Source organism: Hippoglossus stenolepis, chromosome 5 (assembly GCF_022539355.2).
Source record: "Hippoglossus stenolepis isolate QCI-W04-F060 chromosome 5, HSTE1.2, whole genome shotgun sequence".
NCBI lineage: Eukaryota > Metazoa > Chordata > Actinopteri > Pleuronectiformes > Pleuronectidae > Hippoglossus > Hippoglossus stenolepis.
The window spans coordinates 12902476-12917710 of NC_061487.1; the positions used below are offsets into that span (position 1 = coordinate 12902476).

Below are 15235 nucleotides of genomic sequence, written 5' to 3' on the forward strand. Positions count from 1 at the left end.
TCTTTCATAGCAATCTCCTGTACTTTTCGTTTGTTCCAGGCTTTTGTGTCGTATTCACTCTTTAACAGGGGCTGGCTGCCGCAGACAGGGCACGTTTATGACCGCTGGCACGCTGACAGTCCTTTGTTATCCAGTGTTTTTATCAGTTAAAATGAAGTGAGGCGGATATATATGGGCCTGATAACGGAGGCGGCCTGCTTTGGTGATGGATCCCGTCGTTCTAATAGACGCCTGATATGAGGATGTGTACACACAGAGAAGAATGAACAAAAAGAAGAGTATTGGTTAGTCAGACTGTAGCAGCACTGTAAAGGGACGTGTCATCAGCTGAAATCATGGAGAGGTGGAATGAAAAATTAAATAGAAATGTCCTAGTACATAAAACATTAGTGCATATTTTACACAGGTTTGAAAACAACTTGTAAACCTTGTATTTAACTAGTATCCCCTCCTCTGATGTGTTCTCCTGTTCATTCAGACACAAGTCGGACTAGGAGCTGCACAGTCCTCCTCTCCGCCCTGATTGAATGCTTATTATTCAGAGAGTATGTCACTGATGCACTTGACTCACGGGTGAAGAAGATGAAAGAAAGCGCAGGCCTTTGTTTTGGTATAAAAAGCGACTGTATCTTGCGAAACCCAGAAGATAAACCCCCTCTCGTCCTCAGAAATGTCTCACATTTGAAGGACACAGAACAAACTGCCCATTGTTGGTCCACGCTTTATTCCCTTTCTGTACACACACTTCATTATTGCTGCCTCATAAACCATCTGTTATTCAATAACCATCAACTATCAGGGGGGCCGCGATGGCAGAGGGGACTTGAGACACTTCGCTCCTGCTGCAGTGAAGCAGAAAACTTCAGAAAACTTGAAGAGACACAGTGGTGCACCGATACCACAAGTTCATTCACTGTATTGTTGTTGTGGATCCTGCTTTATTCCACTTCATCTCTCTGCCTTGAGGTTTGAAAATCTCTGCATTGTTTGGTCTTATTCCAGATTGGTTCATCCATTCATGGTTCAACAATCACTGTGAAGGGAGCCATGCTTGTGACTAAGGACGCTCCTTTGAACTGAATGCTCAACAACTGAGTCTGATGTCATTAGTTTCATAATCAGATGGAATCCTAAAGGGGTCGTGAGGGACTGAACTAAAATGAGAAGCCATTATCCAAGTTGTTTAGATATTTCAGTCTGTGACGGACCAACTCTTTCAAACCTCTTCTCTTCTTCTTGCCTCCATTCAGTGGCTGCCAGTTAAAATTAGTTTTGTTATTAAGATTCTTTAATAACGTTTAAAGCTCAGCACGATCTGATCACCAGTTATATTACGGAGCTTTGAACTCCCTATGCTCCCTAAGCCGCAGTCTAAGATCGTCTAACCAACACTTGCTGGTAGTTCTCAACTCAAGGCTTGTTACTGAAGCCCTGGAACTCTTTGCCTGAGGAGATTACACTTGCCAGCTCTTCATCTGATTTTAAATCAACGCTTAAAACATGTATTTTATAGGAAAACCTTGTAATACTCTTATATTGTTTTATTTTGTTCTGTGTTGTTTCACTTTACCCTTTGTAACCTTGTTTATATAATTTCTATCAAAATAAATAATATTATTCTTCCATCTCTAAAGCCATGCAGCGATGTATATGACACTATTCACAAAAGTAAATGTCATTATTTGCCATCACTTGACAACTGCTTGTTATGGGTCATTGTGAGATTGAGTCCCAACACAGATCTCAAGAATTTACTGTAATGAACTGGCTGCATTTCATTCATTCTGACTGTTTTTGTCATTTATCCTCAACGTAACTAATAACGTTGTTATAAACTGACATCCATCTGCTCACTTCACCATCGTCTCCACCAAATAAATACGATCGAGTACAGTATGACATTGAATTTTATTTCTCATTATTTAAGATACACTTCATTTCACAGGATTACGCTCAGGTTTACATAAAATGAGATATACAAAGTTCACAGATAGCTGCCTTTTTTTCCATTGTGCTACATGAGCTGGTGAAGATCTTCTGTTTGAAGATCTTCGGTGGATTTCTTCTTCTTACGCATGGGGTTCACTTGGTGTGTTCACACAGGCCGGGACAAAACACACAAAATGCCCCTCAGGATTATTCTACGGAGAGAAACAGAGCTGGATCAATGGATGAGCGGTTTCAAGGCTGTAGAAATACCCGTTCTTTATTTGATGTCGATGTAGCTCGCTCATGCTTCTCTCCCACCTACCTGCAGGTCGCTGTGGCACACGGGACTGTGAGCTGCCTTCAGGTGATTGTGCACACACTTCCCAAAGCGGTGCAGACAGGTGGAATCCGAGGAGCCGCAGGTCTGAGGACACGATGGGGGCTTCAGCAGCAGACAGCTTGAACAGGAGGTGTGTTGGCAAGAGCTCTGGCACGAGCTTTTCTCCAGAGACACGGATCTACAGAGCAGCAGAGTCAGATTTCTGTTAACCTTGAGAAAAACAAAACAAATGAAGGGCTTGTTGAGTTCTCCTTCAGTCACCTGGCAGAGCAGATGTCAGACGGGTGGGCCTGACAGAATTCCTTGGTGCACTCTGGTTGACATGTCTCTGGATCCAATGGTTCAATCACTACACACAAAAAAACACAGGAGAAGTGAGTTGTGCACTTCATGAGAATCTGTATTTAAATTTGACTATTTACATCTTTTCCTGAGCAACAACAAAGTGTGAAAACCTTGAATCATCTGAATCGGATACTGTATCAATAACGGTGACAACTCTTCACCGAGGAGAGATAAGACGCGTAATGACAGCTTAACTGTGAGCAGGAACCTTTGATTCAAAGGAAGCCTTGACCACACTATCAGTGCTCACAGCTCATAAACAAGGTTTACTGCACTGGCAGCGTCCCCACTACACAGACTTCAGTGGACAAATATAACTCAGTACATTTACTGTACTAGGTTTAAATACAGTTTGAATATTTCCCTTTTCTGCCACTTTATACTTTAACCCCTTTACGGTCTTTTCACTTTACCAGATTTATTTGACAGCTTTACCAGTTACGCTGCAGCTCAAATCTTAGAATTCAAGTTTAAAAATGTGATGCTGTAGCTTAAATCAACTTAGATTAAAACTGTATAAAAATGATTACAATAAGCTTCCCCTCACTCAGCTTCAACAAATTACAACACATTATCTTTTAATTAATCAGAAATAATGAGACAATATTATAAAAAACAAATAACAGACAATTCTGCTACATAATTCAGACTTTAATATTTTCCCGCACTTTTACATTTTGCACACTTTTGCATTTTTACATACTTTTACATTATTTTACATTTTTACATAGTTTTGCATATTTTTGAATACTTTTTTAAAAACTTATTTTACATTTTGGTTATATATATATATATATATATTTTTTTTTGGTAATGCTAAATTGAGCCAATGCTTAATCTCTTTTTAAAAACAGGGTCTTTAATGCATTAAATTAGCTTCACTGCAACAAATTATATCAGTGACAATGAGAAATCCAAGGTACATTTCCTGCTATTTCAGAATAACAATTACTAATCCAAGGTAAATGACCTGCTTGATAGTAATAGAGGTTAATACTGATAATAATCTCACCTGCTCGACAGATACCTCTGCTCTCTTCCTCTGCTTTGTCAGCTGCTGCGTCCTCGTAAACACACACCAGTCCCTCATCACACTTGCCCAGATAGTCCCACGTCCCCCCACAGGTCTCGCCCTCTGTCCTGGCACACACGGGGCAGCAGCCGCACACACCCGTCGTGACACCACCTTTACACTGCAGCCTCAGCGCCCGCCGGGTGGAGCAGTGTATCCTCTCACAGGGCGGGCAGTGAAGGGCCTGAAGCTGCTGAGTGGCCCCAAGGGGCGTCTCCTCTGAGCCCATTGCTCCCAGTAGGGCACCCAGCAAGAAGAGCATCCACATCGTCAGCAGACCTGAAGTTATCCTGAGGTGGCAGCACCCGTCTGCACCTTTTATAAACGTCAGCACCCAGAGAAGCTTCATAGTTTATGAGCCACCAACCTCCACCCCCCACCAGCAGCCAATGGATGAGGGCAGGGGGGTTTCACTGGGTGGATTTAGTCTAAATACACAGTTAATTATCCCCACGTCTTATCTTCACACTATCAAGACTGTGATTTTGTTTTGAAATAATTCGTCCCTCTGAACAGTGACAGATAAGTGTGATGAAGACTGGACCCCTTTGTGTTTGGAGTCACATGACCTCTGGAGGGGCCACTTCAGTGCACACTGACATTCAGGTAATGACCTATTTCTTCAAAGAACAATGGGATGTAGACATCGACAGGTTATCGTCTCTAGCTTCCTATCTCTCAATGAAAGCTGGCAGCGTGTGGATGCAACAATAAAAGACGGCCACTGTTACTGGACGTCTGTCAAGTTCAATATAATCTGCCTTCCTCTCCGCAAACAATTTATCTTGTTCGGTTACAGTGTGAGGAAATGTTTTTTAAACGACGGAGCAGGTTGAATCATAACTGACTAATTACTGACCATCCTGGTTTTCTTGAATAATATTATAGTATTTACTATTTCAATTTTCAGTTCGACAGTTGAGGCTAATTTTATTTAGCACAGCAGATACACAATATTTTTTAAGGTTAAGAGAAGCTGCAGGCCTCTGACCCATTATTATTGTTATAATAATAATAATAAAAATAATAATACATTTGACTTTTTAACAATTCTGAAACTTGTGATTGAATTTGTTGATTTTGTGTAGAAATGCAGAGGCCTACTTCTTAGTAATAAAATGTATTCAATGACTGTGACCTGGACTCAGATAAGCGGCATAAAAAAAGATTAGACAATTTACCAATAACAAACAATCTTTGCCCTAGAAATAGCATTTTTACCACCAAATTTACCATTTTAAGACAAAGATATAAGCTCTGATTGTAGCAACTCAAACTCCTGCAGCACAAACGAGGGAAACTAATCCACTTTTTAAGACGAAGCAGACACTGCAATCTGTTATTACTTCTGTTTACTCCACAAAGATTTGTCTCTTGTATGTTGACAAGGTCATTCAAATCTACTCAAGGTCAATTTACTTTTTTTCTTTAGGGTGTTAAATTAATTATCTAGTGATCGTGTGGAAGAAAATTTCAAATGTCTAAAGTTTCAAGCTACCAGACAAATTGGTGAAGAACATGTGACAATGGTCAAAAGCTCAAACTCAAATCATATGAGCGACCTTACAACTGAGCTTGTGATGCTAGGGTCCAGAGGAAAGGTCAAACTCGGTCCTCTTCTCATATAAATGCTTTGCTATACAAGAATAATTATTACATACCCGAAGTTGTGCGTTTAAATCATCAGCAGGAAGCTCAGTCGTATAAAAATGTATTTATTTCGAAGGAAACCATTGAGTAACACTGAATACAACAGGAGTGATCATTCAATAGTCAAGAAAACGTGTGACTCCTACATCATAAAGAATCCCACATACAAGACGTCTTGGAAAACAAGATCTCGAAGCAAACATGTCGGCGATTTGCTGGTGCTACAATTTCATCTTTTTTTTTTTTCTCCCCACAAACCAAATCGAGGTGATGCACACCCGTGTAGAAAAAGTGACGAGATTTTTTGTTTTTGTTTTTTTACATCAACTTACAAAGGGCTGGATGTCAAAGTGCAAGATGCCTGAACCCCCCCTTCCCCTCAGCCCCACCTCCCTAACCTCCCGTCATCAAAGAGGACGTATTGAAATCGGAGATGGACTCTCAGATACAAATCTCCCCCGAAAAAATTATTGTTCCGCCATTATGGCTTTGTATTCAGTTGAGACCCTCTTCAAGCTTAAAATACATTAAAATATCTTTTCAGAAACATTGTCCTTCCAAAGATAATTCTTTTTTTTTAAAACTGCACCTTAATACAGAAGACTGCATGTAATGGAGTAAAGCATCACAGGAGAAACGCAGGCATACAAACAGAGAAGCAGCAGTTTATCAACAACTTCAAACAAAACACACTAACAGTTGGTTGGTTTTTATAAAAGAAACCCGATCAAAGAATACATACTAAAATCTGTGAAAGTGAAAATAAAAACGACTTAAAAACCTTGAAGAACAAAAAAAAGATATATGTACATATATTTACAATTCAATAGAGTGAATATTATACAGGTTTGACTGGCCGGTCAAGGTCAGGCTGAAACCAACAAAGTCCATAAAATCCAACACTGCATGACATTCAGTTTTGTCCAAAATGTTCCGAAGAGACAAAACATCTTAGAGGAGGCCGCCCTCTTCGTGGTCACACTAAAAAGAAGCGGGTGAAAAGGGAAGAACCCGCCGCCGCAAGCAGGTCGCTTTGTTCTGAGGCGCGTTCGACTGCGTACGTATAAAAACATCCAGAACTTTTTGACTCCAACATAGCGGTCAATTTTTTTGCATGGTTTTTAAAAAATAATGATCACAATGGTTATGTTTTCTTTTCAAACAAAGTCCATCAAATATATCCTTCAAGGAGTCTGTTTTTTTTTTTTTATCCTTAGTTGATACAATCTGGAACTGAACAACGAACATGAGGTCCTCAGTCTGGAGGAAGGAGGTTGTGCAAACGAAACTGTTCTCGAATGTGCGGCCTAACGTCTTCGTTCTGTGACACAGAGAGAGAGAACAGGTGAAATCATTTGATAAGAAAACAGACTTTTTAATTCAGCCTCATGTTTCTTAGCAGTATACTCAGGAGTGTTCAAAATATTTTGTTTATATATGCATATTTCACCCCCCCACTGGGCAGAAACTTCAGACTGCACTTCACGGTTACAGATAAATCCAGAAAAGTGGTTTCTCTGTCTGTCTTTTAAATTTCTAAACAACTCCATCTTCATCCAATTGACTTTAAACTTGGGTGAGTTACCAAGGACCCGTGGAAGTAAAATATCAACTGTGAAAGATGTTGGGTGACTGGTTCACGCCGATGATGTCACAACTTGACAGGAAAGAAACACTTGAAAGACAGAATTAGTTTTTAAGTCGAATGTACAAATAATAAGGATTTGTGATGTTCACCAACTTCTCATATAGACTGAAATATAGTTTGACTCACTCCACAGGAAAAAGAAAATACTGATTTGTAATGTTTTAATCTGGGTGACTTTGGAACCTAGACATGATGCCGTCATGACCTATAAATTTAAATCGCTGCTCAGCACTGATGTTTTTATCTTACATCAGCTGGGATTGTGGACTATTCATCCACCACAGGGGAAGTTAAGCTGCTAATCTAACTGGACAAAAGACAAAATGTTGAAACTGAAAACACTTACCAGCTCCACAAGCCTCTCCAGGAAAGGAACAAGCTTTAGAAGTTCATTGTCATTTCTATCCACAAACCAGCTCTCTATAGGGATTCCATTGGAAAGCTGAAAAACACAAACGTGTTCGAGTATCACCGTGACACAAAAATCTCACACTGCTAGAAGGACGAAAAAAGGTTTCAATGGCGGGTTTACCTGATAAGCAAAGGCTTGGGGTGAGTTGTCGATTATTATCGTCTTGGAAAGATCCCGTCCGAGAATGTTTAGGTCTTTAATATAATTTCCTTGAACACATACACAGTGCTCACGAAATAGCCGATGTCTGAAGAGGAAGAGAAAGAAGAATATTCCTGAGTTAAAAAAATAATAATAATACAGCTTTTTAAATTAGATTTACCCAAACAAACATTAACAACAGAAATAGAACTATAACCTCTTTGGTGAAGGGAATGAGTCTGACAAATAGTGGACTCAACTAAATTTTAATTTATAAATAAATTTACTAAACAACAAACAATATACAAAAATAATAATATTAAGCAGAAAATGATGAAGACATGATGGAAGGAACAATCAAAAAAATCAATCTATTTAATTAATGAATCAATAATACTGGAGATTTTTCAGCCTCTTTTTGCTAAGCTTGCACATAAAGAATATTTATAACTTTCAGGATAGAGAAAATATTCGACAACTTCATAATAAACCTAAAGATTTGTTTAGTAACTTTTACCTTTTAGGAAACTGAAATCCATATTTTTAAGAGTTTTCTTTCTAAACACAGTGTATCACAAAGCTGACAGCAAGTAAAACAAAATCCCTTGCAACACAAGCCACTTCAGAGTCTTGTGATTTCACTCACCTGACCAACTGTTTCTTGGGATCCAGGATGTTGAGCAACTTGTCTGCGTAGACTTTCTTTGAAGCCGTGAAGAGAATAATCTGAAATTTGAACAGGCAGCATCAATAAATGTGTAATAAGTAAACTTGGTCAGACTGAAGAAAAACTGTAACAAGGAGACACCTCACCTCGTACTTTTGAGACATGCGCTCAAGAAATTCCCGGAAAAAGGGTCTCAACCGAACATACACCTTCAGATTCAAAAAGAACAAAAGAAATGTAATCAGAGCTGCAAGAAAATAGAAACTCTTCCATTGGTGATTTACCTGCAACAGTTAGTACCTGGTATATGACATCTTGAAAGAGCACAGGGAAAGTCAGTGCTGCGTCTTCGAGCTCATTCAAACTACAGTGAACCAGAGTTTCATCCTGACAGAAGAAAAAGAAGAAAAACAGTATGAAAAACACATTAAAGTCAGTTTATATGAAATAACATGAGATACAGCACAGGAAACCTGTCAGTGCTGTCGGTTCTTACCAGATCTAAGACCAGAGAAAACTCTGGCGTGCTGCGGGTCTTTAAAGGTAACGCTGGCTTGCGTGTTAACTGCTCTTCTGTCAGCGGAGGCACATGCTTGATGAAGAAATACCTGGAGGCAGAGGAAACACAAAGAGACACTTTATTTATTGAAGCTTAAAATGAATGTCACAAAAAAGAAACACTTTCACTTCACCCTATCCACGTGTGCCTTTTGACTGCATACTATGGGGTACTGTGTACTATGTTGATGAGTGCTCATATGTTGTGTGTTTACACCGGGGATCAGAGAGAAAAGGCATTTCAATCCCATCTATGTCCTGTACATAGTGGAATTGACATTTAAGTCAGTTTAAAATTGTGTTGGTCATCTGGCTCAAATGTGAACAATAAGGGCGGGTAAATAAATACTTCATTTAGATATGATTTTAATACTTCAGGGTTTGAAAAGATCTTATCATTATATCATAACATAAGAACATTATCTTCTCAGATGAGTCAGTCAACTGTGGGGAAAAAGAAAAGAAGTCCAGGTTCTGCTTCCATCTAGTGGTGAAAGTTTTTTATTTTTCAAAAGGTCTGATCAGTGTGTGTTCAGAAGGCTGAGTATAAACATTAACCCAAACTCTCTTCCTTAGGAGTAGATTTTTACTTCACAGCAAATTTTTTATTGTTTTTCATAAATTACTGGTTATGATCATCATGTGCTGGTTTAAAATAATTGCTCTACTTACGGGTCAAAAACTTCCCAGTCCTCATCGTATGTAGTTTCAGGAGGAGCTGAGGGTAACGCGTGTGGGTAAACGCCGCCTGGCATACAACCAGGAGCTGCTGACAGGAGAAGGAAGAATTAGTTCAGATGTCAGTAATAATCTCTCGTTCAGTGTAGCTTTCATCAGTCCCTCTGAAAACATGAAGCGTGTTCCTGAGGCTTTATTTCTCTATCACTCACAAAAACATTACTACTACAGCAGTAACTATTAAACATTGGATCCTCCTTCTTCACCTTCATCTCCCAGTGAAGCAATGTGGATACTTTGATCATCGTGACTTGGTTTCATCCATCAAACTCACAAACGCTCTCTTCTACAAGTCATTTTTCAACACCTTAGCCTTGATCTATGATGTCTAAAGACTTCTACAGTGTTGAACATCTAACGCCTGGAGTGAACCACACAGCTTAGTGTAAAACTTCGTTCTGAGGTCGTATTAGTAAATTATCATATTTATTTACAGTTATTTCTTACTTTTAGAAAAGAACACAGACGTTCCATTTTCACTCCAGATCTCCATTGTTAAACATAAAGCGGAGGTTACAACTATGTTAACATCTGTCAAACTGACTTGACTGACTGATGTCTCTATTAATTTGTCCACCTCATTTATAACTACAAGGGCACTAGGGGGGGTGCATACGTTTTTGGGCACAGTCATACACAAATGCGAGGTGAATATCGTGGGTCAAAGTTCACCTCCTCCATCGTACAGATTGGAAATGAACGGGAGGCGAAGGTTAGCTAACTGATTTGTTTGCTTGTTTGTGATCATCCTATCTTTCCATGTTACAGAAAGAGAAAAGAATTTCTGGACCTGCCGCCCTGATCCGTATCTGATCTAAAATGTAATGGGTTCCTTCTTGCTTCATGCAATTTCATGAAAATCATTTCAGTAGTTGTTGAATAATCCTGCTGACAGACAAACAGATACATGGCAATGACAGAGCCTCCATGGTGGAAGTAATGAGAACCGTCAGCAGTTAGCCTTTGACTCAGGTTTGAACTGCTGGCAGTGAAAATAAAACATGCAATAAACTTGTAAGAACACGTCATAACGGTGCCTGACACAAATTATCCATCACATTAACTGCCTCTGCTCATGTCAAGAAAGTTTCCCAGCTTACAAGTACAAAGCTTGACTTAATGTTAGAGCGGTCCTACCTGTTAACGGGGGCATGTCGGTTTCAGTGACAATCTCCGCTTGTTCTATGGTTGTGTCAGAGGAGATCTGAAGCCTCGGCGGCAACATGGGGTCGGTGTGACACGTTGTGATGGCCTCTGTGGACGTGAGAGTGCTGCTGGGCATTTCTTCTGCCTGCTCAATGTCCAGATGTTTCATGATCTCCTCTGCCTCTATCGCTTGGCCAGGAGAGTCTGAACCAGGAGTGGCTTAAAAGAGGGAACACAAAAGGGAAGAGCAGTCATTATAGTTTTAAACTTTCCGAAACTATATAGTTTGGGACACGTATTTGAGGATTATTTTTGCCTTACCGGTTTTCGTCGCTGGTGAGAAAAAGTTGAAGACGGGAGAGAAGATGGTTCCCAGCAGGGTGGTGCGTGTTGGGCTGCTTGCTGGCTCAACAGGGGCCTCTAGTTTACCATTTGGTTTAATGGGTTTACTGCTGCACGTCATTGTGTCTAAAAAATAAAGAAACATTTCTTGAATATTAACCCCAACAATTTATGTATAATTTTCTGTATATGGTGACCTTTTTTGTAACCATTCAACTTGTGAAGCTGCAGTCAAGATGAACCAAATCACACTTCCTACTCGGACTGACTTACCTTTATTTGGAGTTTTCCGGCAAACTCTGGAGACGGTTTTATTGGAAAGGCCTCTAGTCTGTGGTGTTGAAGTAATGAGATTGCTATCAGAATTACAATCGATACGACTCCTCTTGGCGGGGATTTCCTGCTCAACCTGTGGGAGGAAAAAGGGATGGACAAAAAAGAAAGAAAGAAAAGACATGAAAATGTCATCTTAACTCTGGGAAACTGTCACAATTCACTAAACAACAATTGTTAGCAAACAAGAACACACTAAATTTCTCTCTGTACATGTCACAAGTCACACGACACAACTTTCAAAGTTGTCTGATCACTGTGCAGCTCTCACTACGCAGTTTGCGGCCATGTGATCGGGAGTCATTGTGAGTTCATACAACACGAGGCGGGGGTCACACACCACACGATCTTTCACAAGGAGAAACTCTTGACTAGTATCTGGTCTACAAACTATGTTTGCTCACAAAAACATGCATAAGAGAAGACACTGAGTCCGACTGATCCCCCCCCTGCTTCAGAATGACATATCAGGCCGGAGGAGACATGAAACGGAAATAGTTCTGTGGACATCACATCAAAGTTGTATAGAAATGGCAAATCTTGGTAATTATTCTCAACTTTGCCATTAAAAATAATTAAAAAAACATTTAATATTTGATAATTCAAAACCTACAGTTTTTTCTTTGTGTGGCTTATACTCAAACTTACTACTAAACCTATTGGTAAATGTCTGTATTTATATTGTGTCTTGAACACTCACCGCGCGGTACAGTACAGTTTTTGTCATTCACACACATTCTCACAATGCATCACTTTCCCTATCACACATCAGTAACACACAGCCGTCAGCAGGGGACGTATATTAAGTATATTGCCACTTGGACACTTGGAAGACGGAAGCGTTGAAAGACTTGGATCAAACCACCGACCTTCTGACTAAATAAAAAAATTAAGGCTAAAAATGGGATTCACTTTGTGAGATATAGCAAGACGTTTGTGTAAAAGTGACCCGGGAGGTTAAATTGTCAAGAGGTACTGAGGTGCATGTCTGAAAGGATCTATAGACAAAGGAGAGCAATTTCTTCAGTGGGAAAAAGTTTTGTTTTTAGATAAATTCTCATTATGTGCTCGACTTTTGCTGTTGACACAAGTTTGACTAACTTAAGTATTAAATAATTGAAACAAGCAGCAGTGGCTAACCATTTAATATTATTATGTGCAACAGCTGCCAAACTGAATACAGAAGACGTTCACAGAAACTTGTAAAAAGCCTGGTGGGAAACAATGTTGGTTGTGTTTGAAGTTTATGGGTCTCAAAACACAACTCATGTGAGTCCCACTTTCACTTTATCAGCACAAAATACAGCTGAAGAGCTGCTCTGTGTCTACAAACAGGGAGTGTGTGTCTGTGTAACCTTAGAGCGTATGATCATGTTAAAGCAGTACAAACTAAATGGCACAAGAGCAGCAGTGGATCCAGATGCGTGCTCACCTTGACAGCATTTCCACGTATGAATTTCTTTATTGTGGAGAACAGGCCTGTTTCATTCTTCTGCATTTTGCCTCGACCTCTCACCGAGGATGGCTCCACTTCACAGTGTTTCCGTTTGGCCGGGGTTGGCTGGGTTCGACGCCCTAAGTTTGGCTGCTGAGGAGCTTTACGCACTCTCAGCCTCATCATGCTCCACCGTCACATAGAAAAATCTGAGGAGGAAAAAAACAAACAAGAGAAATGTTGATTTAATATTGGTGATAATTTAAGACATTCAATACAGAATGATTATTTGTACAGGTCAACATTATATTCAGAGTTGTTTCAAGTATTTGGCTCCCTTCTTGTGTGTGTACAAATTAGTAACACTTTAATATAATGTAGTCAAGCAATGGCACCTTCAACTATAACCTTCATGATGAATCTTTTAAAATGTTTAATTACGTTTACATATTTTCCACAATGTCAACAACAAATTTACATAATGAACTTTGTAGAATTTATGGCAGAGTTTTTGCATTGAACTGCAACAGATTCATGTGTTTATTTATGTATTGTGGGGTGTTTAGAAGGGCGTCATGAAATAAAATTATTCTTTAGAAATCATTTTACCGGTTTGATACCAAACATTCGTCAATGTCATAAGTTAACATTCCTGCTTTTGCTGGAATATAAGCGTTTATGTTTGACTGCCTGGTTATAATCTTAAAAAGGCTATAATTTCAGTGTACATTTCTTTTGTAATATTAAGCAGAAAACTGTTCTGTTGAATAAAAGCCAAACTCAGCCATTCCACCAACATAAGTACAGAAATGAATTAAAACAGATTATGTTGGTGACTGAACAGCTCTCAGACACGGCCCAACAGATATTTAATGCAGATACAGATGTGACTATAAAACTTGTGACAAAGATAAACTATGTGAAGGAAGCATTGTTTTTGAATGACCTCAAACAAACATAATGTGGAACATCTCTGAGCTCCAGTCTCTTGTTACTTGTCAGACTGTGTATAATCACAATGATATCTTCACTGGTGCCTCAATATATTCAGTCACGTCCGACTGGATTGTCTGAACCTGATGATCAAATCAATTAAGATCATTTCATGTTTGGTTGTCACAACAAAGTTAAGAGCACGAGTTGCCGTCCATAGCGGATGAGTCAGACCTGTCAGTGTACGTGATAAACAGTGCAACTCGGAGATGTGAACATTTGATGTGTTCAAATAAAGCTGGTGTTTTCACATGTGGTCAATAAAGCTGCATATTTGTACGGTAACTGTATTTAATCCACATGTGATGACCTCACAGCACCGCTGTCTATCGTTATGTAACATCGGACAGGCTGCGTTAACAACAGCTAGCGCTAGCATTAGCCACCTGCTGCTATCAGCCGTCGCGGACCACAGCGTCTACCATTGTGAGAAGCGGTGGTCCCACGTGTGTGTGGCCGTAATGTCCGCTAATGTCAGCGGTCAACTGTGATCAATCACCCCGTGAACCGGCCGCTGTCAATGGGTTCCGTGGTTAGCGCAGGTAGCTACAGTGTAGTTAGCTTCCAGGCTAACACAAACGCCGAAGGCAGCAGAAGCAAAGCGGTGACAGTGTTCACTTCAGCCCCCCCTACACGTGTCCCACATGACATACGTGTGTTTAACACGCAAACTACCCACGAATCCATTGTTAGTATAAAGCTAAATGACAGCTAGCCGCGCGGTGGCTATTTTGTTTGCCTCCATAACTATGTTCAGCCATTAGACTACGCCCCCTTCGCTAGGCTAACGTTAGCCGCTATGTAGCAGCGGCGGAGGACGAACCCTTTTCTTTTTGTTTACATGTTGACGTTGTTTGTTGCTTACCGATGACCCGGAAAGCTCGCGGACCCCTGCTGCAGCGTGGTCGGCTCTCGGCGGCGACCGTGGCGGCCCAGCTGGTGGATGTCGGGCCGTGGTTGTCGCTGGCAGCGGTGAGTGTCGCTCGGTGGCTGGTCACAGATCAACCATGTCTGTGCGTGGACGCCATTTCCCGCCTCTTCACAAACACAACGCAGGAGAATGCGACACGCGCGTCAGGGAACCAACGTGGCGGAGAGCGGAGGAAAATGGCTTTAGAGCGAGAGCAGCTGCACCGGGGCTCACTACCGCACCGAGTCCCTGCTGGTGCTGCGGTGGGACTGCACGCTCACACTGGTTCACACTGGTGCACCTGCAGCCCCTGTTCCATGTTCCATGATCTGTTGTTTTATTTCATTCATTCATTTTTTTTTCTAACTCAGATCGTTATCATTAGTTTTAACATTAGTGTGGCAAAGACCTTTTCAAATTTCACTTAAACTTGCCCGTCTCTTTGTGTGAATATACGTCATTTTGTTATTGTTTGTGTGCTGGACACTTTGTGCAGAGCTTTTTATAAACAGTCTATGGTGTAGAGTGAATTTAGAAAACTTTGCGTTCATCCTACCTAGTTTATCTGCAGTGATG

The 15235-nt window shown here is 40.3% G+C and overlaps 2 protein-coding genes across 3 annotated transcripts; both read right to left on the reverse strand.

The window, feature by feature from the left end:
- Positions 1 to 1908: 1908 nt before the first annotated feature.
- On the reverse strand, positions 1909 to 3921 carry si:ch73-330k17.3 (IGFBP domain-containing protein). The gene is made up of 4 exons (XM_035157605.2): positions 3627 to 3921; positions 2531 to 2618; positions 2252 to 2447; positions 1909 to 2141 (listed from the first exon to the last, which is right to left on the reverse strand). The coding sequence occupies exons 1-4, from the start codon at positions 3913 to 3915 to the stop codon at positions 2070 to 2072; spliced, it is 645 nt and encodes a 214-aa protein (XP_035013496.1). The 5' UTR covers positions 3916 to 3921; the 3' UTR covers positions 1909 to 2069.
- Positions 3922 to 5385: 1464 nt separating this feature from the next.
- On the reverse strand, positions 5386 to 14937 carry ctdspl2a (CTD (carboxy-terminal domain, RNA polymerase II, polypeptide A) small phosphatase like 2a). Of its 2 annotated transcripts, none has more exons than XM_035156759.2 (13): positions 14615 to 14937; positions 12754 to 12965; positions 11262 to 11397; positions 10968 to 11114; positions 10638 to 10865; positions 9435 to 9528; positions 8701 to 8812; positions 8505 to 8591; positions 8351 to 8413; positions 8184 to 8263; positions 7517 to 7643; positions 7331 to 7426; positions 5386 to 6657 (listed from the first exon to the last, which is right to left on the reverse strand). In XM_035156759.2, exons 2-13 carry the CDS (start codon positions 12940 to 12942, stop codon positions 6592 to 6594), a joined length of 1425 nt encoding a protein of 474 aa, XP_035012650.1. In that variant the 5' UTR covers positions 12943 to 12965; positions 14615 to 14937; the 3' UTR covers positions 5386 to 6591. The 2 variants fall into 2 exon arrangements, with proteins under 2 accessions (XP_035012650.1, XP_035012649.1); XM_035156758.2 differs by having other exon boundaries at positions 9435 to 9531.
- Between the last annotated feature and the right edge of the window lie 298 nt (positions 14938 to 15235).

Bases quoted from the DNA above. Each gene is read 5' to 3' on its own strand.
- ctdspl2a (XM_035156758.2), bottom strand. From the start codon at position 12,942: ATGATGAGGCTGAGAGTGCGTAAAGCTCCTCAGCAGCCAAACTTAGGG. The intron at 9,532-10,637 runs GTAGGACCGCTC...TTCTCCTGTCAG, and splicing joins CGACATGCCCCCGTTAACAG to CAGCTCCTGGTTGTATGCCA. The intron at 8,414-8,504 runs GTACTAACTGTT...TTGAATCTGAAG, and splicing joins TTCAAGATGTCATATACCAG to GTGTATGTTCGGTTGAGACC.
- si:ch73-330k17.3 (XM_035157605.2), bottom strand. From the start codon at position 3,915: ATGGGCTCAGAGGAGACGCCCCTTGGGGCCACTCAGCAGCTTCAGGCC. The intron at 2,448-2,530 runs GTGACTGAAGGA...GCTGCTCTGTAG, and splicing joins TCTGACATCTGCTCTGCCAG to ATCCGTGTCTCTGGAGAAAA. The intron at 2,142-2,251 runs GTAGGTGGGAGA...TTCTCTCCGTAG, and splicing joins TGTGCCACAGCGACCTGCAG to AATAATCCTGAGGGGCATTT.